Here is a 27112-nt window from a genome sequence, read left to right as displayed (position 1 = left end):
ATACAGGAATGTTTCAAGGATGCCTTCGTCTGGAAAGGCTCTCCTGTGGGCCGCAGCCAGGCAGACATTTGCAGAAAATCCTCTTTGGCTCTAACCATCTCTGGAAACTGGGGGCCTAAGGGCAGGGGGCAGAGGGATGTATCCCCACGCGCCAGCTGGGGCACATCCAGGGCGCCTGAGGCCGGTTCGGGCTCGGGAGACCTGGGCCGGGAGGCAGGGCCTGCGCGCTCAGGCCGCGGAGTGCGGAGGCGGGAGCCGGCGGCCGGCCCCTCCCCGACGGAGATCTCGGCCTCTCGGCCCCTTCCCTTTCTCCGGCTCCTCCTCCGGGCCGGGGCTGCCAGGCTCCCCGCAAGGCCATGTGCCACGCTGGCGGCGCTCGCGATCGCACAGGCCACCCGGAAGGATCCTCCGGTCTCGGCCGAGAGGGGGCGAAATGAGCCCCTAAGAGTCCGAGAAGCCCCTCCCGGGAGCGGACGGCCCTCTTCGGATCCTCGAATCCGCCCGAGGGCGGTTCCTGGCAAAGGAAACCGACACTGATCTCGCGTCTCCGCCAACGCCTCCAAGTAGGTGTGATGCCCCCCCCCCTTTGCAGAAAAGCAAGCCGACTGGGCCGCCCGTCCGCCCAGGCTCGAGGGTTCTTTGCAAAGGTCTCAGCCGTTCTGTCTCGCAGCCCTTCGCACCGACCCACACTCCCTCCTCTTGGAAAGCTGGACCCGTCTCTCGCGAGGCGTCCTCCGCCCCGCGGAAGGCCCTTTCGGTTTTTTGTCCGCGGCAACCGCCCCGGATGGCGGAATTCGGCTGCCTGATGGTGCGCGGTGTCCCTGCCACCCCCCACGGCCAACCCCACGCCCCGAGCCCACCCTCCGCTCCCGCTCGGCACAGAGCGGGGACCCCAGCGCCCCCGGGCTGCAGGCTCTGTGTCTTCCAGTCCCCGCGCCGGGAGGTCGCGCTGCCCCTGGCTGAAACTTGGGGCTGTCGGGAGGGACCGAGGTGAGCGCTCGGGAAAGCCCAGCCAATTTGGGGATGACGCCGGAGAAGACCTGCTGGAGCAGAATGGAACCCCCGGCCTCCGCTGGGTTTCGGGGCCGCAGGCTGGTTGGCCAGCATTTGGCTTGCAGGGGCTTGGGCATCAGGCAGGACTGGAGAAATCTGCGAGGAGTAATGATATAATAGCGCATATGTTTTTGAACTTTGTTCCAAGTTCTTTGTCCATCTTAAGTCATATATTTCGTCCTCACAGTCCCTTTATGAGGTAGTTACAGTTATATATGAGCGAACAGGCCTAGAGAAGCCAAGGAGCTCACATCTGTCAGGGGGGAGACCACCCTCTCCTGGTGCCCACGCCTCCCTCCCCCAGGAGTGAAGAGGAGGTCCTGCGGCTCCGCCTGGGGTGCTTGCACCTGCAGAGACCTCCTTTCTTCCGTCTCCTCAGGCCCCACCCCCATCTGCTCCAGATCACCAGATAGCTTCCTCCTGCCCTTTACCCTCCTGTCTCCAGGAGCTCTCCCCCACTCCCAGGCAATGATCTGCTGTAATTTTTTTTTTTTATTTTGAAATAAATTCAAAGTTACATGAATAGTTGCAAAAACAATACTGCCCCATACACAGAATTCCATCATACCCTGACCCCTCTCCCCCAATAGCTCACTCCACCAACTTTAACACGATGTCACATCGCTGTTTCTTTCCCTCCCTATCATCCATCGTCTATTGCTCTGTCTTCTGAACATGAGAGTTAGCTGCACACATCCTTGAACATACACTGTAATTCACGTATGTACTTCCCATGAACAAGAACATTCTTTTATGTAATTCCATTAAGTGCAGCTAAGAAGTTTAAGAGATTCAACAATGATACAATGCTTACATTCTATATTTCCTTTTCCTTATGTCTCAACTGTGTCCCTTCGAGCCACCTGTCCTCCACCCTCCAATCCCATCCAAGTTCATCCTTAGCATTCAATTGTCGTCTAGTTAGACTGTCTTTTTTTTTTTTTCTTTTTTCAGTTGTGGAAACATATATGCAGCCTAAATCTTCCCATTCCAACCCCTCCCTAGCCTTCCATTAGAGGGATTAATCACATTTAGAATGATGTTATGCTCTTTCCCACCATCCATTACTAGAAATTTCCCTTCACCTCAAACAGCAACCCTGCACTCATTTCCTAACTCCCCATTGCCCCTTCCCCCATTTCTCTTAACCCAAACTCTGCTTTTCATCTCTATGGTTATATTCTCTGATAATTTCTTTGTGTTTACTGTGGGGCTTAAAATTAACCTCTTAAATCCCTATCAATCTTGTTTTTCTTTGATACCACCTTCACTTCAATAGGGCACATAAACTATGTTCCTATGCTCCTTCATTCCTCCACCTTTATATAGTTGTCTAAAATTACATATTTTACATTGAGTTCAAAACCACTGATTTGTCCTTAGAGTTTGTGTATTTTTTATCATGTAGGAAGTAAATAGTGGAGTTATAGTTCAAAAATTATTGACTTCTATTTGTATTCCATTGTGGTTGGAGAATGTTCTTTGAGTATATTCAAATTTTTTTTTTTTTTAATTTCTCGAGGCTTGTTTTATGTCCCAGCTTATGGTCCCTTCTGGAGAAAGATCTGTGATCACTGGAGAAAAATGAGTGTCCTGGTGATTTGGGATGTAAGGTACTATATATGTCTGTTAAAATTCTCTTTATCTCTTTCTCCTTTCTTTGTCTCTGTTGGTAGGGCTTCCTTTAGAATCTGAAGTAGGGCAGGTCTTTTATTAGCAAACTCTCAGCATTTGTTTGTGAAAAATTTAAGCTCTCCCTCAAATTTGAAGGAGAGTTTTGCTGGATAAAGTATTCTTGGTTGGAAATTTTTCTCTCTCAGAATTTTAAATATGTCATGCCACTGCCTTCTCGCCTCCATAGTGGCTGCTGAGTAGTCACTACTTAGTCTTATGTTGTTTCCTTTGTATGTGGTGAATTGCTTTTCTCTTGCTGCTTTCAGAACTTGCTCCTTCTCTTCAGTATTTGACAGTCTGATAAGAATATGTCTTGGGGTGGGTTTATTTGGATTTATTCTATTTGGAGTTGGCTGAGCATTTATGCTTTGTGTGTTTATATTGTGTAGAAGGTTGGGAAAGTTTTCCCCAACAATTTCTTTGAATACTCTTTCTAGACCTTTACCCTTCTCTTCCCCTTCTGGGACACCAATGAGTCTTAAGTTTGTACATTTTACTTTATCTGTCGTATCCCTGAGATCCATTTTGATTTTTTTTATTTTGATTTTTTATTTTTTTCTCCATTCTTTCTTTTGTTCTTTCATTTTCTGTTCTGTGGATTTCTAGGACACTGAGATGTTGTTCAGCTTCCTCTAGTCTTGTATTGTGAATATCCAGAGTCTTTTTAATTTGGCCAACAGTTTCTTTTATTTCCATAAGATCTTCTATTTTTTTATTTACTCTTGCAATGCCTTCTTTGTGCTCTTCTAGGGTCTTCTTTATGGCACTAATATTCTGGGCCATGGTCCTCTTGATGTCCTTTAAATCCTTTGCCATGTTTTCGTTCTTCGATTGCGGTTCTTTGATTAATTGTGCGAGGTATAATGTTTCTCTTGAAATCTTGATTTGTGTGTTTGGAGCTGGATTCTCCATATCGTCTGGTTTTATCATATGCATTAAGATTTTCTGTTGTTTTTGGCCTCTTGGTGTTTGTTTTGCTTGATAGGGTTCTTTCAAGTTGTAACAAAAAAAAAGGATATCAATCTAATTTTTCAGAGACACAGTTTGGTGACATACACTTTCTCTAACTAACCAGCAGATGGCGTCTATGAGTCACCTATACCCCTCAAGTCAGTTCTCAACCTTTTTTCTGCGGTGTGTGGGGAAATGATTCTTGTGGGTTCAGTTGGAGAACTCAGTTTGGGTGTGTTGCTGGAGCTGTCCGCCCTGAATGTGGGGCGTGTGTACGGGTGGCCAGGAAGGAAGGGCAGTTCTACTGTTCAAATCTCCCAGGTTCCAGGAGATTCAAGGATGCCTCAAGAGTCTAAGCCTTCATTTCAGTTCAGCCCCAGACCCTCTCTCTCGCTGTCCCACAAACCACTGGACTTGGCGTAGCGCCCCTGGGTTCTCCGAACAGGTTCCCCCTCCCAGCCGCGATCCTCCAGGAGCTCAGCTGAGGGAATGCCGTGCTACGTCACCAGTGTGCGCCGTCCCTTAAGGGAAGCCCTGGGCCACTGGGCTGTGCCGCGGGGCTCTCAGCTTGTTTCAGAATGCAGAATGTCTGAGGCTGTCTTTACTGTAATGCCTTGCGAGCTGAGAACAGCTGAGGTTTTCTCCACAGAGAGAGCGAGGGACAGAAAAACTCCCAGGTTCACCCGTCAGCCAGAGATAGCACCTGATTCTCTGGGCTCCCTATCCTGAGACAGATGTCCCCCAATTCTCCCAAGATCAGTTGTCACCAAAAGCCTCTGTCTGCTTATTGAGGATTCGCTGTCTATACTGAGCAGTTAATATCAAAACCTCACTTGGAGCTGGGCTGAGAAAGTGCACAGCACGGCTTCCATGAGGGAGGGGCTCTCGGCTCTCGGCTCTCAGTGCGGGTCCGCAGTTTTACTTACAGATTTTATGCTGTGACCTCGGGCATTCCTCCCAATTCATGTCGGTGGAAGTTGAGTGTACAGTCACGTTTGTCTCCCCGCTGTTATTCCAGGTTATTTACTGGTTTTTCGTTCATTTATGAATTGTTCTGGGGGGGGACTAAGTCTTCCACTTCTTTCTATGTCGCCGTCTTCCCAGAATCCGATCTGCTATAATTTTAACACGGCCTTTGGAAAACGGGGTTAGCAAGGGTGGAAAAAGAACGTCAGTGACCCCTTAGACTGCTGAATGAAAAACTTGTGCAAAAGTGAAACCCACTAAAGCAGCAATGTTAGTCACCTAGACGTAGCAAGCATGTCCTCTGGCATATAATAGGTCTTTAGCAGATTTTTTCTTTGCACATGTGGTTACAGTGAGTGAGGGACACAGGCAGGGATAGGTACATAAAGGAAGGGGCAGATAGAGAAGGAGGAGGGCCCCACCACTACCAACTTGTTTTTTTTTTTTTTTTTTTTTGGAGGAGAAAAGAATTTATTTACGATCTTGCAAGATGGGGCGTCCAGCCAAACACACAGAAGGCTGGCGCGCCAGAGGAAGAGAATGGCGATGTTTAAATCTCCTACTCCTAATTCGCAAGTCCCTCCCCTGTTTCCCTATTGACTGGGTACTACAGAGGTTACAGCCTATCCGAGAACACTAACTAATTCATCTTTTGAGATTTTAATTTGTACAGCCAATCCCAGAGAGCCAACTAGCTCATTATTGAGATTTTGAACTGATTAGCCAATGCCCCCCCCAAATTTTTATTTTTTTGCTGTGAGTTCCCGCCTCTGATACTACCTCATGTCTCTTTACATCAGGCAGATTCTCTCTTCTCTTTGTCTGGGGCTTGTTTAAACTGGTTTTGCCTCCATTTCCCTTATTCCATGCTGTCTCTATGTGAAAACGAAACTTATTCCTTTCTTACAGATTCCCTCCTCTTTTTTTTTAAACACTTTTAGTTTTCACATTTTAGATTCTCAGATTTGCTAAGGGCTTTTTTACATTCCTCATCATAGGGATCTTTCTTATTTTTGATTCCAGTGGTTTTGATGGCTTTTTGAACTAGCCTTTGAGCACACGGGATTATGTAGCACCCAGCTGTTATAAACATTTTGGCTGGAATGATAAGGAAAATTAAAATAGATGTTGCAATTCCTTTCCATTTCTCGAACCAATTTTCCAACCATTCTATGAGTGGGTTGTTAATGCTAGAATTCTTTTCTAGTTTCTGAAATAAGGCTGTTAAGCCTTGTAGGGCTTTGGTGATAGTTCCATTAGGTGCGGTATTATTGGGGATGAATGTGCGACAATTTCCCCCAACTATAGCACAGACGCCTCCTTTTTCAGCTAGCATCATGTCTAGGGCCATTCTGTTTTCCCATGCCATTCGGCTAGTGGCATCTAACTGTTCTGCTATTTCTTTAATGACATTCCTGGTATAGTTGATAAATTTTAGCTGATGATTGACATTTTTATTGATGGTGACCCACCAGAATAAGGACGATTTAAATTTTGCAGCTAATTGATTTTTAGCTTTAAACTCATTAGGAACTTTCTGGGGAACCCCTATACTATCTACAAACATTTTTTATTGAAGGAACTAGGTACACTTTGTACATTTTTCTTTTCTCCTTTGCCTTGGGTTGGTACTTTATTACTTTCAAATGCCAGGGTAAATGAGATAGCCAATTGAACCAGAGCACAGGTTCCTCCCCACCTTTCAGGTAGTGTTGGCCAGAGGATGCCCTTCCCACAGTACCACCAGAGGTCTGCTCGGGGTATAGTTAGGCTGGAGAAGTTGCGAGTACTATCCTTGCTCACATTCCACACCTGTGTACACAAAGCCATGGTACTAAGATCCTGGAGCCCTTCTTCCCATCTGGAGAGACAGGCAGAGTGGTTTCCGGGACCAAGGTGAGATGCTGGTATGGCTTTGACACTTCCCTCCTGGACTGGAGGGAAAAGGGAGGACAACGTACTACAACTTTCACCAGGAGTAGCATTTTGAAAGAGGAGTGTTATACATTTAAACTCCCTTTCATGCTTTTTCATCCCCAAGGGGAAGGGCATAATCTGAACAGTGGGTTGTTTGGTTGTACAAGCATAACAGTCACTTCTGTTTAGACTCTGGATGGTATGTTTGCCCCATTCTACCCAGGCATTTGTATTTCCATAACCTGTCTCTATTTCTGTGGTTTGCTTTAAGTTTTTGGCCTTAAGTATTCTAATGACCTTGGGGTCAATTTGTACTGGAGAGTTAAATTCCAGCCAAGTTTCCCTTAATGGTTTTTCCTCCAACCTGGGTAAGACCCATTCCTCATACTGTGTGGTCCACCAAGCAGTGTTTCAAGAATAACAGGGGTTAGGTGTCTCATAAGTTATACTCTCAAATGTTCGTCCCCCAACAATCTTGCTTTCTATTTGAACAGTCTGCTTACATAAATGCTTATATTCCTCCCTCAGTTGTTGCTGATGTTTTAGATTTTTACAGCTCATTACTTGACAGACATCAAATTGTACAGTTTGAGACTTTAAGCCTTTGACTACACTTATAACCAGCGTAGCAGAACCTGTTACTCCTTGAATATAGAACATTATGATCAGTATAAGCAATTTCATCATTAAGCTATACACAGAGCACAATGCAAACATAGGGTTTAATCCAGCCCTTCCTCCCTCCTAGTATGTTCTTTCAACTGTTGCCTATTTAAGGTGATCCTTAGGGGATCTGAGGTAGGAGTCACTTTCCAGGATTCAGGTTGAGTTGCTGGATACTTATCGTCTGGTTCAGGCACCGGTCCCTTCACTCGTGTGTAATGAGTCCAGCCTCTTTCTGCCATTCGGACTGCCATCTCAGTTGTCAGCAAGACTTGATAGGGTCCTTCCCAGATTGGTTGAAGTTTGGATTCTTTTCACGACTGGATCAGAACCCAGCTGCCAGGCTGATGTCGACGGGCAGCAAATTCAAGAGGCGGGGTCTGAGCCAGCAGTCCACGGTGCCTGAGAGATGATAAAGTAGAAGACAAGGCCAGTATATAATTCTTAAGAAAAAGATCCTTTGTGTCTAGGGAGGGGAGCTCTCCAGTCCTCCTGGGGAAAGGCAAACCAAAAACCAAAGGCCTACACCTTGTAATTGCCTAAGTACTAAATTACACATGGCTTGCACCCCTCTAATGACTCTCCTAGTGTAAAACTGCTAATACCTGCTTTAGGTACAGACACTCCTGAAGTCATGTGCATGAAGAGCAGCAAGAACTTACCAACATTTCAGGCTAGAACAATTAGACTAAAGGACAACAATAATTTACAATAACCTAAGATTAATGAACATAAAAAGGCTTACCACTCTTAAATGCTAACTTAAAATTCAGTTTTTTTTAGTACACCTAGTTTAGTGATGCTTGAATATACGTGATTCACATATATGCATACCCTGAACATACACACAAGTTTTGCTGTTAGATGAGTAAAAACCCACTCTCCAGGGAGAGGAGGACAAGCCTTGGTGTGTAGTATTTGACAATATATGTGGTGTCTTTATTCCTGTTAGACTTAATGTTAAGATAGCAACCTGGCATTACCAAATGGAGACCTGGGAAGAGATATGAACCATTCACTGTTCTAAGTTTGTTTAATTCAGCTTTAGTGAACCTTAAACCCTTTTATAGGAACATTTACTTGCACTTTGAGTATGGACCTTTTGCTTTTGCCCAAAATATATCAGAAAAATTATTCTGCTTTTTACAAGAATACACAGTCTCATATATCTGGAATACAGACACATATAACTTATATACACACTCATAACCATACGAAACAGACATACATTCCCATTTACAAGCATGTATAGCCAATACACTACTGTTACACATACATAGAAAACTTTTACACAGTTTTTCTCACTTTTTTTTTTTCATTTTTCACACTATTGTGAAACTGCACACAATTGCCCAGCTTTAGAGTACACACAAACTAGTATACGCTATAAAGACACAAAGAAATAGCTTCAGTTTACTATAGATGAGTACACAGGAAATTTTTGCCAAGTTTTAAATTACACACTGACAAACTTTCACAGTTTGAAAGACTCCTACGTAATTATATTACATGCTTTTATTACATACAAATACAACTATCCCACATTCTTGTGTAAACATACAACTTAAACTCCCATTAGATTCATGAAGTTTTAACTCTCAGAATGCATCCAAATACAGTCCTAAAAAATGTGCATATAACTTTCTATATACCCTGATACACACATTAAGGGACTTTAAATGTAGCTTCCACATGCCTTAGACTTAATTACACAGCACACTAAAATATGTAAATGTATTTATTAATACCTGTTTAGCCCCACATAAGTATATGAATAGAGAATCATACAAACCCCATGCTACAAATTTCCTTCCTCTTTTTTTTTTTTTTTTTTTTTTTTTAACTGCTCCAATTACTTCTCTGTCTCACTTTTGTCTGTTTCCTCCCTGGCTTGTTGACTCTCTGAATATTTCCTCTAATGGCTTATTCAGCCATTCATCGATTTTTGGATCTTCTCTGAATATTAGGCTAAAATTCCTTTATATAGCTGACCTTTTAAAGTCTGAGTTATTAACAGAATGACATTGTATTCTTGGGGCTTGAGGGAGTGGGAGTCCAACCCTTTTTAGAGGCTTTTGTGGCAGCCCTTTTCTTTTCAAAGTCTGGGGTGATGCTGGGGAGATTACCTTTTTGGCCCCACCCTTCTTAAACATCGGGGTGCCACCCAGACTCTGCCTCTTCGGGGTAAAGGCTCTACCTTCTCTGAACAGTGGGGTGGCAGCCAGGCTTTTCCCATTCCCCTGGGAATGTGCTCCACCCTCTGGGTCCTGAGGCGGCAAAACTTTTCTAGAGCATTGAGGCGGAAGGCCCACCCTCAACCCCCAGGGCAAACTCACCCTTTTCATGCATGTGGGCCACTCCACTCTCCCAGCCTGAGACCACTTGACTTCAGACCTCAACTTTCATCGTTCTTTGGGGATATGGGTACAGCCAATTTTATTTTAGGTAGATGCAGTCTCTCTCTTTCTCTCATAGCCGCCCTCTTTCCCCTTTCCCTTTCTTCTCCCAAGAAAGGGATATTTACATAAACCAGAGTTTAAGAATCAAGTTAATTGTTATTCAGCTAGCCTTGCTAGGCTTTTTATTAATGATTCTTACCTTCCTTTCTTTAAGAGCCTTTAGAAACAGAAACTTTTGGAAATCTCTCCTTTTTTTTTTTTTTTTTCCTTAACTTTTGGTGGGTTGTAATTACTGGAGCAATCAGCATTAACTGGCTCTCCAATTGCCTGGGGGCATAGACTGCTTCCACCAAAACCTCAGGCTTTAATGGTTCCCGCCCCAGTGGGGAAGGGGAAACCATAAGGTGGGGGAATGCTTATCCCAGGTTTTAGTTTCTTTTTTCCCTGCAGCCACCACATGGCACAGTTCAATTCTGCCTTGGAAAAAGGTTTATTTTTATTAACATGACACACGAGGTCAGCACAAAGCCAACTCTTATCTGCCTTATATTTTGGCCAGAATATATTTGGCAGCAAAATGCCTTTTTTTTTTTTTTTTGTCTAAACATAACAATAATATTTGATCATTTTCTTTTACCCTTTCCCTTGGTCCAATTACTTTTAGCCCAATGTTTGAACATGTTTCCCAATGGATTATTTAGAGGAATGTTCCCCGGGGACCCTAAAGGTACCCCCTTCCCTTTATTCCCGGCCGGCTGACTGCCTCTATTCCCCATTCTGAGTCTTGCCTGAGCATCTTTCCCTTAGGATCAGCTCTAGGCTCATCAGAATGTCCCCATTCTGAGTCTTGTTTGGGCATCTTTCCCTCAGGATCAGCCCCAGACTCTCAGAATGCTTTAACCACCAAGGTAATATAATATTTCTTTCCTTACCTTGGTCCGTGCACGGAGTTGCCTGGTTAACCAGAGGCAGGCCTTTTCTTTTCCCCCTTTTCTCATCCACAACCGGCAGATCCAAGCATCTGGTCTCGGGCCCTTTAGCTGCCGGAGATGGGCCCCCAATGGCGGAGTCCGAGACCGCTCAATCAGCGGGGCGCGCCTTCCCTTTGTCCACCTCGGGGGTCCCCCTCCGAAGCTTTGGATCCCGGACGAGCCCCCAAGTTGTCGGAAATAAAGTGGTACCTGTAAGGGAATAAACGCTCTCTCGGTTCTGGAGGAGAAAAGAATTTATTTACGATCTTGCAAGATGGGGCGTCCAGCCAAACACACGGAAGGCTGGCGCCCCAACTTGTTTTTGATGCTTGGTGCCACGGAAAGCTCTTGATCAGGCCTTGAATCTTTTGCATTTAGTGCTTTTGTTTTTTTATAGATGTTCACTCACCTGAAGAATGAATCCACGGGACTTACAACCTGTCTGATCCCAGCTTCCACACAGGATGTGGGCAGTAGCTGTGGGAATGGTCTGGAAAAAGAATGCCCCGGAAAACCAGACCAGAAGCCCCTGGAGCTCTATGGAGTGGGTGGGCCCACTGCCATGTTCTCCACTGACAGCCCCTACTTGTCCTCTCGAGGAAGAATCATTAAATGGTTCTGGGACTCTGCTGAGGAGGGCTACCGGACCTACCATATGGATGAGTATGATGAAGACAAGAACCCCAGTGTGAGTGAAGACCCCTCCCCACTGGGACCCAGGAGAGGAGTGCAGGGTGGGGTACCCTCCCTTGGCCAATAGGGCAACCCTCAGCTTGCTCTTGTCAGGTTAGCATTATGTCCCTCTGACCTCCAAGAGGACCTCTGATGTAGCTCAGAGAGGCCCCAGTTTATTGCCTGGATCAGAACATGGCCCATTTATAATTAAAGGGATCCTGACTTGTGAAGAAGGAATTCAAGAACCATCAAATGCTCTCATATGGAATCTGACCCGTGGCTATGGTCAACTATCCAGGTTTGGAGCTGGGACAGAACTTAGAGTGGAGGCCACAACTCCTTTACCTTATGGGTTGTGTATTATTGAGCTAGTTAAACCTCTTTGAACCCCGTCTCATCTGTAAAATGGGACTAATAATACCTGCTCCATAGAATAGTCAAGATTAAATGAGATCAGGTAGGTAAGGTTGTTAGCACAATGCTTGGCACATAGAATGCTTGATAAATGGTAGATGCTATTATGATTAATATTATCTGCTCCAATTATTATAAGTTATTACCACTAATACTTCCAGAGGTCAGAATGATCACAAATAACTCTTTAATAGTCATTATTTGTTGAGCTTCTACCAGGAGCCAAGTTCTGTTCTAGGTGCCGAGTTCACAGCAGTGAACAAAAACAAAGTTCTGCCCTCATGAAGTGTGTATTCTATTGGGGGAGACAGATAATGAGTAGATAAAAATATACATAATATGCACTGATAAGTGTAATATAGAAAAATAAAGCAGGGCAAAGGGAATAGACCATAATGGGGTGGGCTGGGGATGTTGCCATTTTATATAAGGTGGTCACGGAAGGCTACTTTAGTAAGGTGACATTTGAGAAGAGACATGAAAAAAGTGAGAGAGTGTATTAGTTTTCTACTGCTGCATAAGAAATCACCCCAACTTTTGCTGTTTCAGCAGCTGAAAACAACCAACATTTCACAGCTTTGGGGGTTAGGAATCCAGATGAATGCCTCAGGCTCAAGATCTTTCATGAGGTTGCAGTGGAGCCGGGACTGCGGTGTCACCTGAAGGCTTGGCCTTAGGGACCCCCTAACAGGCTCCCTCACTGGGTTGGTGGCAGGCCTCAGTCCCCTGCCACGTGGCCTCTCCCCTGGATGACTCAAAAAGTGGCAGCTGGCCTCCCCCAGGCCGAGCCATCCAAGAAAGCTTGAAAAATCATGAGCATCCAAGATGGAAGTCACAGACTTACAACCCTTATCTCAGAAGTGATATCATCCCATCACTGCTGAGTATTCTGTTCATCAGAAGTGAGTCAAGAAGTCCAGCCTACACTCAATAAGAGGGGATTACACAGACACAGTGGTGTGAACACTGGGAGATGGGGATCTCTGGGCACCCTCTTAGAGGCTGCTGGTTACCACCGGGAGTGAGACACTTGGGTATCAGGGGGAAGAGCATTTCCAGGCAGAGGGCACAGCCGTGTTCCATCAGTTCAAGGGGCAGCAAAAGGGTCAGTGTGGCTGGAGTGAAGTGAGCAAGGGGAGACTGGCAGATAAGGTCAGAAAGAGAATCGGGAAGCGGGGGTAATAGATCCGCCTTGTATGAGGTGGTGAGCCTTCTGATTTTAGACAAAATGGGATGGGAAGTGTTCGGGAGAGGAGCAACACAATCTGATTTAGATTTTAAAAAGATGATGCTGGCCGCTCTATGGAGGTTAGACTTGGGAGGTGAGGGAGTAGATAAGAAAGGGAAGCTATGGCAAGAATGTAGATAGGAAATTATGGTTGTTTGGGCCAAGGTCTTAGAAGATGGACAATGATTGGACTATGGATATATTTTGAGGGTAGAGCCGACAGGATTTGCGCTGGGTTGGTTGTAGATGGAGGCACCTGCCACTTTGCTCCCAGGGTGTGAAGGAGCACTGCCTTTTATTTGTTAAAATCTTTGCTCATTCAAGCTCTATTTTTTTATTCTCCCTCCATCCTTCACTCCCCTGATAACTCAGGAGTCAGGAGTAAGCTGTGTGTGAGGCCTGCACTGAGTCTCTGGGGACTCTGCAAGGGCTGGCTTGGGCTCTTTTCCTCCTTCCTGCCCTCTTCTAGGAGAATAAATGCCTTATGGGATGATGGTCAAGTGTTGTATGATGTTGCATGGATCTCCTTGGGGAGTGTTTACACCAACACCTTGTGGTCCACATTCACTGTGGCTTCTGTTTCTGCCAGAATGCCACTTTACTGTGTGCATTCTTTCATCCTGTACACATGCAATGAATCCTGTTAAGCTTTTTGAGAGATAGAGTGACATCTTGGGCATGCATCCGGTCTTCGAGGAACTTATTGCCTGGTGAGGGAGGTGAAGTGTGCATATCAGACCCTGTAACCTGGGGCAGGATCTGGCCAGTGCTCTACGCAGGGGACAGATAAAGTGTTTTGGGGTCCAGGCGAGGAGGGGGAGGCTTTCTGGAGACTATGGCATTTGAACTGAACTTTAGACATGGAAAGAGGGGAGCAGGGAGCCTGTTGAGTGGAGGGCATGGCTTAAGCAAAGGCAAGGAAGGAGCGGTTGGGACGGCAGGATTGCAGAGAGCCCCCAGTTTGCTTTGCTGCCTCGTGGGCTCTTGCGCCTCTCAGTGGCACTCCCCTGCCATGCTCACCTGTCTCTGTGCCTTTCATCTCCAGGGCATCATTAACTTGGGCACCAGTGAGAACAAACTCTGCTTTGACCTGCTGTCCAGGCGGGTAAGTCCTGGCATCCTCTGGGTGGCATCACCAGCTCCAAGGGGCCGTCTTCCCTTGACTTACCTGGAATGCTTCCCACACGGGAACCTGTTGCTTGTCTCAGCGGCCCTGGCCTGGGAGTCAGAGACCCAGGTTCCAGATCTGCTTCGGGGATAGCTCTCTATGTGATCTCGGGCGAGTCCCTTCCCTGCTCTGATTCTGTTTCTTCGTCTCTTCAGGCTTTCCCCCTCACTCAGTCCCTTGTGCTGGACTTTCAAGGGTCCCTGCCCTCAAGGGGAAACCAACAGGGGTGTGCTGGTTGGTGTTGAACAGCTGGTTCTTCAGGGGGAACAAAAGCCCTGATTTGTAGCTTTGGCCAATTTTCATAGTGTAAATACTCCCACCATGGCTGATTTCAGGCTGCTGATGTGACATCGTTGCATGGAATTGGGGAGAGAGGGCAGCCGCATTTCCACCAGACGGACACGATCAGTGTCAATAACCTCAAGGGCATAGGTGTTAGAAAGATACGGTAAACATAATTAGGAAGCAGTGATTGGCGAGTACTTATTACCTGTGTTTTTAATATAATTTACTTAATTCTAAGTTCATATAATTACATTTTTAAAGATAGCTGTTTTGAGCAGTGCTTGCAAAATGCCTGAAAACTTAATAATCAGCTTTCTTGAACTGGTGCGAACCAGCTATTGCAAACTACTGGAAACACCTGATGAAAGTGCTCCCCGAGGACTTGGTGGCAGAGTTTGGGTGTAGAGAAGGCGATGCTTAACCTAAAGGAGCATATTTCCAGAGGGGAAAATTCAAGCACCAAGAGGCAGGAACTGTGGGGAGTGGCTTTTAAGGCCTATTCTACTTGCAGCTCCTCCCTCCAAGGCAGCCCGGGACTGCACAATAGAAATAAAATGGATGCGGCATATATAATTCTGAATTTTCTATTAAAAAAAAGTGAACGAGACTAACAAAATTGATTTTAGTATATATTTTATTTATCCCAATATATCTAAAAACATTACAATTTCAACATGTTTTCCATATCAAAATCACTAATGAGATATTTAACACAATGTTTTTTACACTAAGTCTTCAAAATCCGGCACGTCTCTATTCAGACTAGCTGCATTCCAATGCCCAGTAGCCACGTGTAGCTGGTGGATGCCATTTTGGATAGTGCAGCTCTAAGGGTTGAAGGGAGAGAGAAGGCAGGGCTCGCCCATGTGTAAGTGGCTGAATAACTTGCTCCCCTTTGGTCCCACTGCCCAAGGCCCCTGCATTTGTCCTTCTTTGACATTGTTCCTTTGCTGCTCTGGGGGTCTCTAACTTAGCACCTGGTCAGAGAGTTGTTAGTCTAGAAACCTCTACATTCTAAAGTATGAAATTGAGCTGAGCCTGCAGGAAGACAGTGGCCTGAGTCCCTCCAGAAATTGGAACCAAGATTGAGGTAACGCCGCCTCCTTCATCAGGCGTAGAGGTGTAGAATAGTCTCCCACCATTGTGTCTGCAAATCTACCCCTCTAGTTTTTTGTTTTTTTTTTTTTTGGCTGGCAGTGCTGAATAAAGAGCACTAGAAAATCTGTTTTTTATCTAGCTCTGCCACTTGCTAGCTCTGTGACCTTGACTGAGTCATCTCACTTTTCTGAGCCTCAGTTTTCTCATCTGCAAAATGGGCATGAGAATGCTCTGTCCATGCTACTCCTCTCTCGGTTTCTCTGATGGGCAGGCCAAGCTCTGGGCCTTGGTGTAAAGTGCCGTATGGATATGGGTAGTTGTGCCCACCCTCACCGCTGTTCGCACTGTGAGGGTATGTAGCCCTCATGCCCTGCTCTCCTGTCTCTGTCCCCAGCTGACTCAGAGTGACATGCTGCGGGTGGAACCATCCCTGCTGCAGTACCCCGACTGGAGGGGCCACCTGTTGTAAGTAGTTGCCATAAGCCAGTGGTTGTCAACCTGGGGTTATTTTGTTCCCTTCTCCCTCCTCTACCCTGGGGACACTTTGCGATGTTTGGAGACATTTCAGGTTTCACAGTGGGGAGGAGGAGGTTGTTACTAGCATTTAGTGGGTAGAGGGCTGGGATGCTGCTAAACCTCCTACATTGCACAGGGCAGCCTACAGCAGCAGAGAATGATCTGGCCCCAAATGTTAATCGTGCTGGGTTGAGAAAGCCTGCCATGGGCTGCAGTCCTAGTCCAGGAGATCTGGGGATCTTGAGGTCTCCTGGATCATCTGCAGGGAACTGGTGTCTCCTGCCAATGCCACCCTAGCTCAGGGCCTGGAGCTTGGTTTCCCTAAACCTGGGTCTGAGCCATGGGGAGGGCCTTTAGGTGAGAAGTCTTTGTCCTGTTTTCTCAGTAGCTTTAGGAGAAGTAGGGGAGCCAGAATAAGCTTTGGGAGAGCTGGCTGGGGCCTTTTCCTGATGGTAAGATGGAAGATGGTATGTAATACTAATAGAGTTTGTACTTATTGAGCACCTACTGTGGGCCACACACTGTTCTCAGAGCTTAGTTGCCAGGCAGGACTTGGTTTTGGGAAGGATTCCAAAGCACATGTTTTTATGATGCAGCAATTAGGAGGGTGGGCCCTGCAGTCAGACTGCTGGGCTGCATGTGGATTCTGCTGCTTATCAGCAAGTGACTTTTGGTCTGTAAAATGGGAATAATAATGGTAGCTGCCTGTGCCGGTTTGAGTGTATTGTGTCCCCCAAATGCCATTATCTTTGTGGTCTTGTGTGGGGCAGGCGTTTTGGTGACGGTTGGATTTGCTTGGAATGTGCCCCACCCAGCTGTGGGCAATGATTCTGATGAGATGTTCCCATGGAGGCGTGGCCCCGCCCATTCAGGGTGGGCCCTTATCGGTGGAGCTATATAAATGAGCTGACTTGGGGGGAAGAAAGAGAGTGCAGCTGGGAGTGATGTTTTGAAGAGGAGCAAGCTTGCTAGAGAGGAACGTCCTGGGAGAAAGCCGTTTTGAGGCCGGAGCTTTGGAGCAGATGCCAGCTGCCTTCCTAGCTAACAGAGGTTTTCCGGAGGCCATTGGCCATCCTCCGGTGAGGGTACCCGATTGCTGATGTGTTACCTTGGACGCTTTGTGGCCTTAAGACTGTAACTGTGTAGTGAAATAAACCCCCATTTTATAAAAGCCTATCCATCTCTGGTGTTTTGCATTCTGCAGCATTAGCAAACTAGGACACTGCCTCATAGGGTTGTTATGAAGAGTAAATGAATAAAAGTATAAGAATAATGCCTGCATAAAGTAAATGTTCAATAAATATTAGTAACAATACCTATAATAATATTGTCATAATAATAGTTACTATGGTAATATTGTTATCATTTTATTTTATCATTTATAATGAACATTTATCATTTATATATAATATGATTTTATCTTTTATTTTATAACTATTATTATTATTATATTATTATTATTTAGAACTATATAGAAAGTGTTACTTTTGGTGTCCCTGAAGTCTCCTAATTAGGTGGGGTTGGGTATCCTAGAGCTACTGAGAATGAGTTTCAGTGCATGTGTGTGTTGGGGTAGAGGGTGTGCCAATGTGTGGGGGCAACTTCTCACCACATTTATGTCGTGGGAACTGGGGGAGGGTGATAGCAGCCACCTGAAAATTCACCACAGGAGCTTTGGGATGGACCGCGTTCTGATTCCCCCTGGCAAAGACTGTGTGTCTGTGTTGGCTTATCTCCAGCCTCCGGGAAGAAGTGGCCAGGTTCCTGTCTTTCTACTGCAAGAGCCCGGCGCCCCTGAAGCCAGAGAATGTGAGTAGCCCCATCCTCTGCTGCAACACCCTCCCTTCCCCAACTTCTGGCTGGCCTGGGGTATGGTGGAGTGGGGATCTGCCTGTCACTTAGTTCTTCTGTGTTTCAAAGTGGAAATAGGAATACCCCCTTCCTCCCCCCTCCCTAAGCCCCCCATCCAAGGCATTAGAGTCTGGATATAATTTCTGCCCCGCTTTGTTCGGTGGCCCCTCTTTCCCGCCACACCTCCAGGCAGGACTCCTCGAGTGCCCAGCTCCCTCTTCCTTGCTCAGTTGCTCTAGAGCAGGGTCCACACTGAGCTTGGCTGGTGGTCAGGAGGGGCCCCTGGACACCCGGGGAACACTGGGGAGGGACCTCCCCGGCTCTCCCTCTGTGTCCTCCTGAGACAGAGGCCGAGGTCCTTGCTCCCTCCTGGGACAGGTTCATCTCTGTCCCATGGATGTGTCGTCCTAGGTGGTTGTCCTGAACGGGGGCGCCTCCCTCTTCTCGGCCCTGGGCACGGTGCTGTGTGAGGTCGGGGGTGAGTAGACGCGGTGCCTGCAGGGTCCCTACTTGCCTGGGGTCGAGGCTACAGTATCCTCCAGAACTAAAGGAAGCTTCAATAGGTGCTCTGACAAGACCCCTAGGGGTTGGCAGTTCCAGGGGAGCTTAATGTGGTCTCTCTGTATGTACCTTGACTTCCCGTTCACGGTCACAAGACAGCTGTCGCCTCCTGACTTGAGGATCCTCGAGTAGGAGCAAGGGATGAGTCTGTGTCTTGCCTGTCTTTCTCTTTTACTGGGGGCATGGGAAGGAAATTTTCTTTCCCAGAAGATGCCCAGCAGACTCCCCTACATCTTACACACCCACAAACCCATTCCCCAAGCAGTGCTTGGCAAAGGGGACCAGAAGAACCATGGTTTAAACCAAACATGGGTCACCCCCTGGCTCTGGGGGAGGGCCCACCTTCCTTGGACCTATTGCCCGTCACTTGTGAAAACTCTGGTGCCCTTTTAGCAAGGAGATTGGAGCAGCTGTTGAGTCAGGCAGCCAGTGTCTGCCCCACAAGCCCTAATAGTATTAAAAACTCATAATGGTCAAAGGTTATTGGTTGCAGGGAACAGAGGCTACTCCTGCCAGCTTCACTAGTAATGGTAGTATTAGTAATAGTTAAGTTCCAAGCCCTGATCTAGGCCATTACCCTAGAATGTCATGTAATCCCCACAACAGCCCAGTTGTTCTGTGGCTATCCCTGTAAGGACACTAAGGCACAGGAGGTCATGTATCTGTCAGTCACACCAAGAGCAGCAAGTAACCAGTATCTGACCTATACAAGAAGAGTTATTTATCAGGCTCTTGCATACCCATTCATGAACTGTCGAGAAGAGAATCAAGGTCATGCTTTCCCTTTCTTTAGGGGTACACAGTGTCTCCCCCGCCCCTGCACTTTTGTCTTGTTTTGTTTTGTTTTGCCTTTCTTTGGACCTTCCTCGGCTCTCATATGGCCCAGTTTAGCCTCCAGCTCCACTCCACTGGGGTGGGGGCTTCTCCCTATGAGTGCACATTGTCGCTTCTCAAGAGTCTCTGTGCTTCTTAGATCAAAGTCTTGAGAGAGAACATGATGGGGTGTCTGACCAGACAGTGGGTTGGCTCCTTTGAGTCATGAGTCCACCTCTGGCCCAGTCCCTGTGGCTGGGAGAGGGAACTTACAGGGCAAGGGCTGCCCCTCTAGAGCCGTGAGTGGGCTTCCAGAAAGGGGACGACAGGAAGGGAGGGCAGCTGGACCTAGACATCCTCTTCAGAACTGGGGGTGGTCTCCTTCCCCCAGCTTTGGAGGTTGTCTCATCCCACCCTCTTGTTTGAAGCTAGAAGCTTCCGCATGACCTCCCCAGCGAGTGGTCACAGCCTTTTGGGTGATGCCCCAGGGGTGGAGAAGTCACTCCTCCCAAAGCAGCACAATGTTTTTCCATTTGTTGAGCCCATTCTTCACCCTGCAGCTTCTACTTACTGGTTCCAATTCTGTCCCTGGAGCCAGCCAGCATCCTGAGGGCCTCAGAGGGACCCCCTAAGCCTCAGTTTCCTCACCTGTAATGTAAGGATGATAATAGTACTTCACAGTGTGATTGTGAAGATCAAATGAAAAAAAAACAAAAAATATTTAGCACAGTCCCCAACACATAGTAGGTGCTCAATATATGGTACTATTAATTATTAGAGAAGGGACTGATCTCAGTGGAGCCAATCTGTAGAAAGAATTTTGAGGGTTGGAGAAGATCTGCTCTTGAGAGAAGGAGCATGTCCCAAATGTTTCCCAAGAACTTAAAGGCCAGGAGAGGCAGGGGGCCTGTGGGAGTTCCCTCCAGAAGGTGACAGGCCCTGCCCACTCCTGCCCCCAGAGGCTTTCCTGATCCCTACCCCTTACTATGGAGCCATCACGCAGCACGTCTATCTCTATGGCAACGTCCGACTGGTCTATGTCTACCTGGACAGTGAGGTAAGAGTTCCTGGGATCCCAGGTGGGACTGGGGCCTTCCTGTAGGCCAAGAGTTTCCTATGAATGAATTTGAGCTTGGGCATGGGAGGAAGTCCATGCTGAGGGCTTTGGGGTTGCAAATGGAAGGGGAATGGAGCCTTCTGTTGCCATACAGTTGCATCGTTGACTGGGTTCCCTGGAGGCTCCCCTGCCCAGGTTCTGAGATGCTTGGGGTAGACGTAGAAGCCAAGGGCCAGCCCCACGGGGCCTACTCCCAAATAGAGGGGAAGGGTGGGGGGCAGAGCAGACCTCAACATGGAAGTCCCTGGACCAGAAACCTAAGAGTGATGAAGGTGTCCCTGATGTGACGGGGCAGGGTGGTGGGACAGAGTGACCCCGTCTCTCTTTTTCCAGAGACTGGTCTGAGGAGGGTGGAGATGGCGGGGTGAGGAGAGGCCCAAGAGTTCAGATTTAGAGGGTCAGTTAATTTGGTCGCTGGCTTTGGGGGTCTTTTTACAGGTCACCGGGCTGGACACACACCCTTTCCAACTCACAGTGGAGAAGCTGGAGACAGCCCTGCAAGCTGCTAATTCTGAGGTTTGGAGTCAAATCAAGCAAAAAGCTGGGGAGTGAGTGGGTCTGAGCAGGACATGGCCTCCTCTTCCTGTGGCTGATCTCCTGGGAGTAGGGTTGGCAGCCTGTGCCAGGATGGGGTCTCGGGACCATTCTGGGGGTCAAGATCTTCCCACTAGAGAAGGGTCCTCAAACCTCAGTACACAGAGACTCAACCAGGGAGCTTAATTAGCACACCCAAGCCTACACTTTGCCCGATTCTGATTCAGTAGGTCAGGTGTGGAGTTCAGGGGTCTATATTCCAGCAAGTCTCCAGGTGCCTTGAGGAGATGGCCCCCCCTCACTTTGAGGGGCTCTGAGGCCTCCTGAAGAAAGGCAGAGGACCAGTACTCCAGTGGTTCCTTTCTGGTCCACTTCTTGAAAGTCCGTTTTTTACCTTGGCCACTAAAGCTGTATATGTTCACAGAAGGGAAATTTGGAAGGTGCAAACACCCCACTTATAACCAGCCAACCAGAGGTCACCTCTGCTGGCATCTGGGCATGTTTCCCTCTGGCTTTGTTCTGTGCATTTGTTGTCTTTTCATGGTTGACAGGATGCTGCAGATGTAATTCCCTGTCCTACCTGTTTGCCTCATGTTGGGTCCTGGACTCATCCCACTCACATTTCCCTGTCCCCACCCCCTCCCTGCAAGACAGGCCAGCATCTCCCCATCCAGTGGGACTGGGTGGCTCTGGCCTTGGGGAGGAGCTGAGGGTCTCCTGCCCCACTGGTGATTTCAGGGTGTGAAGGTCAAAGGCCTCATCCTCATCAACCCCCAGAATCCTCTGGGTGACATCTACTCCTTGGGGGAGCTGCAGGAGTTCCTGGGATTTGCCAAGAGGTGAGGTCCCCTTCACTACCCCACAAATGTCTCTCTCTCTCCCTCTCTCTTTTTCTTTCTTTAGAATGACATTGTCATTTATTGCATACTCTCTAGCGCAATAAGCATTTTACATGCTATATCTCATTCAATCCTCCTAACAACCCTATTAGGTATAGATACTGATGTTATCCACATCCCCCTTCCCTCCCAACCTCCTGCCATCTGCCCTCAGGCACAAGCTGCACGTGATTGTGGATGAGGTCTACATGCTGTCTGTGTTTGAAGAATCAGCCATGTACTGCAGCGTCCTGAGCTTAGAAAGGTAAGGCTGCACTGGACAGAGCTGACTCTGTCAGCCCCCTGCTCTCTTATGGTGCCCTGGCCCCTCTGTGGCTTGGCACCCAGGCATGGGCTCCCCCAGAGCAATTCCCCTTCCATCCAGCTGATCCCACTGGTCCTCAGATCCCCTAATGAGATGATGGGATGGTTGGACGACATCAGTGGTTTTCAGAATGGTCTGTGGAGTTTCCAGGAGCTCTAGGGAGGGGCTTCAGGATTCCTTGGGAGGGGGCAGGGTGGGTAGGGGTTTTCATTTCCTAACAGCTAAAACAAGTATCATGCAACGGGCTGGCTTAAACAACAGGGATTTATTGGCTCATGGTTTAGAGGCTAGGAGAAGTCCAAAATCAAGGTGTTGTCAAGGCAATGGTTACTCTCAGAAGACTGTGGCATTCTGGGGCTGGCTGCCAGTGATCCTTGATCTTTGGCTTGTTTGTTATATGGCAGTGCACATGGCAGCCTCTCTGGCTTCTCCTTTCTCTTCTGGGTTCCACTGACTTCCAGCTTCTGGCTGCTCCTTATGGCTTTCTCTTTGTATCTCAATTCCATTCTGCTTATAAAGGATTCCAGTAACAGGGTTAAGATCGATCCTGATTGAATTGGGCCACAGCTTGATGGAAGTAACCTCATCAAAAAGTCCTATTTACAATGAATTCACACCCACAGGAATGGATTAAGTTTAAGAACATGTTTTTCTGGGGCACATAGCTCCAAGCCACCACAGTGGGAAACTGGCATCATTTGCTGTTTCCTTTGCCCCCAGAGTAGGCCCAGTTTGTTCATGCATTCATTCATTCATTCATCAAATATTCATGGAGCCTTTTGCATGTGCCAAGCACTTCCAGCTATTTAAACATTGGACTTCCCAGTAGATTTAGTTGGAGCAAAGAATTTGTGGCCAACACACATTTGGAAACACATGGACCAGATTATCTCTAAAGTCCCTTGTAAATCTGATACTCAGGGATGCTAACAATTCCTGACATTTATTCAGAACTCCTTTGTGCTCTCATCTAGTCCTGACAAAACTGAGCAGGGCAGAGAGAGCATGTGTCATTCCTCCCGTTCCTTTGTGGAGTAGGAAAGTGAGACACAGGTAATACTGCCTCATCTGTCATCCTTGGTTAGTCGTTTACAAAATCATTTATTTAGGATCTGCTCTGTGCCAGGCTCAGTGCTAAGTGCTAGGGCCACAATAGTGCACAAGCAAGACATTGGCCATTCCTATGTAGAACTTTTATGTCTAGCCAGAAAGAATAAAAACATTTTAGCCACTAAGTGCATAGCTAGTCATTTGTATATGGCTGTGATAAGTGCCAAAAGGGGAAAGTCTGAGGCACTATGAAAGGTTGTGCTTGGGGTACCCAATAGGACCAATTTACAGGGAATAAGGTCAGGGAAGGTCCCTTTGAGGCAGTGACATTTGAGCCATGCTCTAGATTAGGGGTCAGATGGTAAATATTTTAGGCTTTGCAGGCCCTATGGTCTTTCACTCACCTCTGCTATTATTGCACAAAAGCATCCTTAGAAAATGGGTAAATTAAAAGAGCATGGCTGTGTTCCAGTAGAACTTTATTTGCAGAAACAGGCAGTGGGCTAGATTTAGCCTGTGGTCTGTTGTTTGCTGACCCTACTCCAAAGGATGTGTAGGAACTGGTGATTCAAAGAGATGAACCCAGGGCTCAACACAGAACTAGCACCAGGTGCATTCATCCATCTCCTCGTGTAGCCCATCCTACCCTGGATGAGCTCCCACACTTCTGTCTGCTGCCCCTCTTCCTGCTCTGTGCTCTCTGCAGGCTGCCTGATCCCCAGAGGACCCACGTGATGTGGGCGACGAGCAAGGTGAGTCCCTGGCTGGCCACGGGGATGGCAGTGAGGTGGGAGGGCAGCCAGGTGGGAGGGCAGCGAGGTGGATGGAACTGGCTTCCTCGGGGAGGGTTGGCCACTGCATAGGGTGCCTTGCTCCGGCAGGACTTCGGGATGTCTGGGCTCCGCTTTGGCACACTGTACACGGAAAACCAGGACGTGGCCATTGCCGTGGCGTCTCTCTGCCGCTACCACGGCCTCAGTGGCCTGGTCCAGTACCAGATGGCACAGCTGCTCCGGGACCGCGGTGACTGCCTGACTTGGTGACCCAAATATGGGAGGAGGGTTGTAGTCAGTCTTGCAATGTTCAGGGATCCTGAGTACTTCTCCCATGAGTCTGCAGGCTTTTGGCCCAGACTGGATTCATATCCTCCTCAGTCACTTCCTAGCTTTGTGATACATTGCATCACCTCTCTGAGCCTCAGTTTCCTCAACTGTAAACAGGGATCATAACAGTGCTTGTCTTGTAGGGTTTTTGTGATTTGTAATATGATTAGAATAGTACATGGCATCTAATAGGCACTTGCTCAATATGAATTCCTTATTACTAGCTGCCAGCATCTGAAAGTAGAGAGCAGAAGCTATAAGGAACATTTGTTATAATGGAAGTATCTATCTAGTGGAATCTATTGCATTTCCAGGTTCAGGTAATGAGTTTGGATTGCAAAGGTGACCTGTAACTGCCACCATTTATTGAGCCCTGTTAGGGGCTCTGGATGCATCATCTCATTTGACCCTCTCCAGAACCCTAGGAGGCAGACATTCTTGTGTTTTCCCTTATACTTTACAGAGGAGGGAAATGAAGATCGGATATCACACACCTGTTGCAATGGCTAAAATGTAAAACTAGTGACAATACCAAGTGTTGACAAGGCTGTGGAACAACTGGAACTTTCATACACTGGTGGCGGGAATGTTACAGCCTCTTTGAAAACAATTTGGCAGTTTCTTCTAAGGTTAAACACACACTTACCAAATGACCCAGCAATCCCACTCCTAGGTGTTTACCCTAAAGAAATGAAAACTTAAAGTCACACAAAAACCTGTGTACAAATGCTTATAGCTGCTTTATTCGTAATTGCTCCAAACTGGAAAAAACCCGGATGTCTTTCAGCAGGTGAATGGATAAAAATCTGTGGTACAATTGGATTACTAATCTGCAATAATGAGAATGAACTACTGATACATGTGATAACATGGGTTAATCCCAAAGGCATTATGCTGGGTGAAAGAAGCCAGTCTCAAAAGACTCTATGTACTGTTTGATTCCATTTATATGATATTCTGGGAAAGACAAAACTATAGTGATGCATCAGTGGTTGTGGGGAGTTCAGGGAAGGGGAGACTGTGACTCTCGACAGACGGCACAAGGGCTGCTCACCTGTGGCGTGATGGAACTGTTCAGTACCCTGACTGTGGTGGTGGATGCACAGATCTGTATGTTAAATTTCCTAAAACTGTACACCCTTCCCCTAAAAAAAGGCCAATACAAAAAGTTAGAACCAGAGAGGTGAAGTTGCCCGAGACCACATGCCTTGTCAGTGGCTGTGCTGGCGTCTGAACCGCAGCCAGGGTGACTCTGAAGCTTGTGTGTGTCTCTTTATAACTAGATAAACCTTTAGTTAGGTTCTGTTTCCTGGGGGACTTTGTATTCTGGGCTCCTGAACAAAGCCTAGGATCTGGAGCAGTCAGGCCATGTAGCTGGATTTAAGGTGTTTTGCACCAAATACTGCCCCCTGCCCCCATCAGCCAGCTATAGAAAGGACTGTCACAGTCTTGGAATCTTGTGGCCTTCTTTGTTTTGGCATTTAGACTAACAGAGTAGAGCACTGATGGGAGATTTAACTTTTGGTTTCTCTTTCATCCAAACAGACTGGATCAACCAAGTGTACCTGCCAGAAAACCATACCCGGCTCAAGGCTGCTCACACCTGTGTCTCAGAAGAGCTCAGGGCCCTGGGGATCCCCTTCCTGAGTCGTGGGGCAGGCTTCTTCATCTGGGTTGACTTGAGAAAGGTATTGCAGGTGGAGGGGCAGGCTGGGAGGGAGTTCTAAGTTTCTCCCCGGCAGGCAGGCGTGAGGCAGGGTGGGCCAGAGCCCGCTGCAGGCTCCTCTGCATCCTGAGCCCCTTCCATCCTTCCAAGTACCTGCGTGAGGGCACCTTTGGAGAGGAAATGCTGCTCTGGCGCCGCTTTTTGGACAACAAAGTGCTACTGTCCTTTGGCAAGGCCTTCGAGTGTAAAGAGCCTGGCTGGTTCCGCCTCGTCTTCTCCGACAAGGCCCACCGGCTTCGTCTGGGTGAGCAGCCTGCCCACCCAGCCTGGCTCCTAACTTCACCCTTCATGCTCCCATCCCCCTTATAGCCCCCACAGCTTGTCCATCCCCACCCACCAGCCCTCAGTGCCGACTGGCCCCTCACTTCTACTTCCCAGGGATGCAGAGGATCCGGCAGGTGCTTGAGGGCAAATCCCAGGTGGCAGAAGATCCATCTTCCTGTCTGAACCAGGAGCCAAGTGGTCAGCACAGGTGAGCAGTTGTGGGCCTCCTGGCCAGAGGGCTTGGCCACCACTGCTGACCTGGGATGTTTCAAGCAAGACTGATAGTGGATAAACCATTTCCGAGAAAGATGCCTGATTTGGCCTTACCGCATGCAGAAGAACCAGTTTTTGCCTCTTTCCAACTGTGGGAGGCTCAGCCTGTCCCCGCCTCTCCAGAAGCCTGTGTTTTGAGTAACTGACAGAATGGAGGAGTCGTGACTGCTCCTAACCATAGCTCTCAGCCCCCTGAGGGTGTGAAAAGAAAATAAACAACCTCTCCATTCTTTTTGATAGCTCCTTCATACCTCATACCTCTTTCTTTGTTGCCAGGGAAACAAGTCAAAGGAATAACACATAAGAGACTATGCAAATAAAAAAGTGATCATTTCCAAACTGCAGGGAGAATGGATTTAATTCTGTGTGTTCAGAGTGTTCTCCCCATGGAACACACCAGGAACCTGGAACATGCCCTGTGTCGGTGGTGGGAGGCAGGGGGGGCTTCTCTGTGAGACCTGAAGCAGCCCTTCCATCCCTGGGGATGCTCCTCCTCCCCCTTTCTAGAAAGAGACCATCTTCACTGCTGTCCCCAAATCAGAGTGACATCACAGTTATGTGGTGGTAGTGGTCGGGGTGGATGGGGTGGGAGCTGGCCCAGGCTGGTCTTTCGACACTAAGTACACAAACCAAGGGCTG

General features: G+C 47.5%; 1 protein-coding gene across 2 annotated transcripts; it reads left to right on the top strand.

The window, feature by feature from the left end:
* Positions 1–318: 318 nt before the first annotated feature.
* ACCS (1-aminocyclopropane-1-carboxylate synthase homolog (inactive)) lies at positions 319–26817 on the top strand. Of its 2 annotated transcripts, none has more exons than XM_037840416.1 (15): positions 319–563; positions 10992–11282; positions 13957–14016; positions 15857–15927; positions 17718–17787; positions 18241–18307; positions 20163–20260; positions 20759–20836; positions 21593–21693; positions 21908–21997; positions 23814–23859; positions 23989–24130; positions 25756–25898; positions 26027–26180; positions 26315–26817. In XM_037840416.1, exons 2-15 carry the CDS (start codon positions 10992–10994, stop codon positions 26410–26412), a joined length of 1509 nt encoding a protein of 502 aa, XP_037696344.1. In that variant the 5' UTR covers positions 319–563; the 3' UTR covers positions 26413–26817. The 2 variants fall into 2 exon arrangements, with proteins under 2 accessions (XP_037696344.1, XP_037696345.1); XM_037840417.1 differs by lacking the exon at positions 319–563 and adding an exon at positions 2623–2666.
* The last annotated feature ends 295 nt before the right edge of the window (positions 26818–27112 follow it).

Source organism: Choloepus didactylus, chromosome 6 (genome assembly GCF_015220235.1).
Source record: "Choloepus didactylus isolate mChoDid1 chromosome 6, mChoDid1.pri, whole genome shotgun sequence".
NCBI lineage: Eukaryota > Metazoa > Chordata > Mammalia > Pilosa > Megalonychidae > Choloepus > Choloepus didactylus.
The sequence above is the reverse complement of the archived record's forward strand: the minus strand, read 5'-3'. Positions and strand labels throughout refer to the sequence as shown.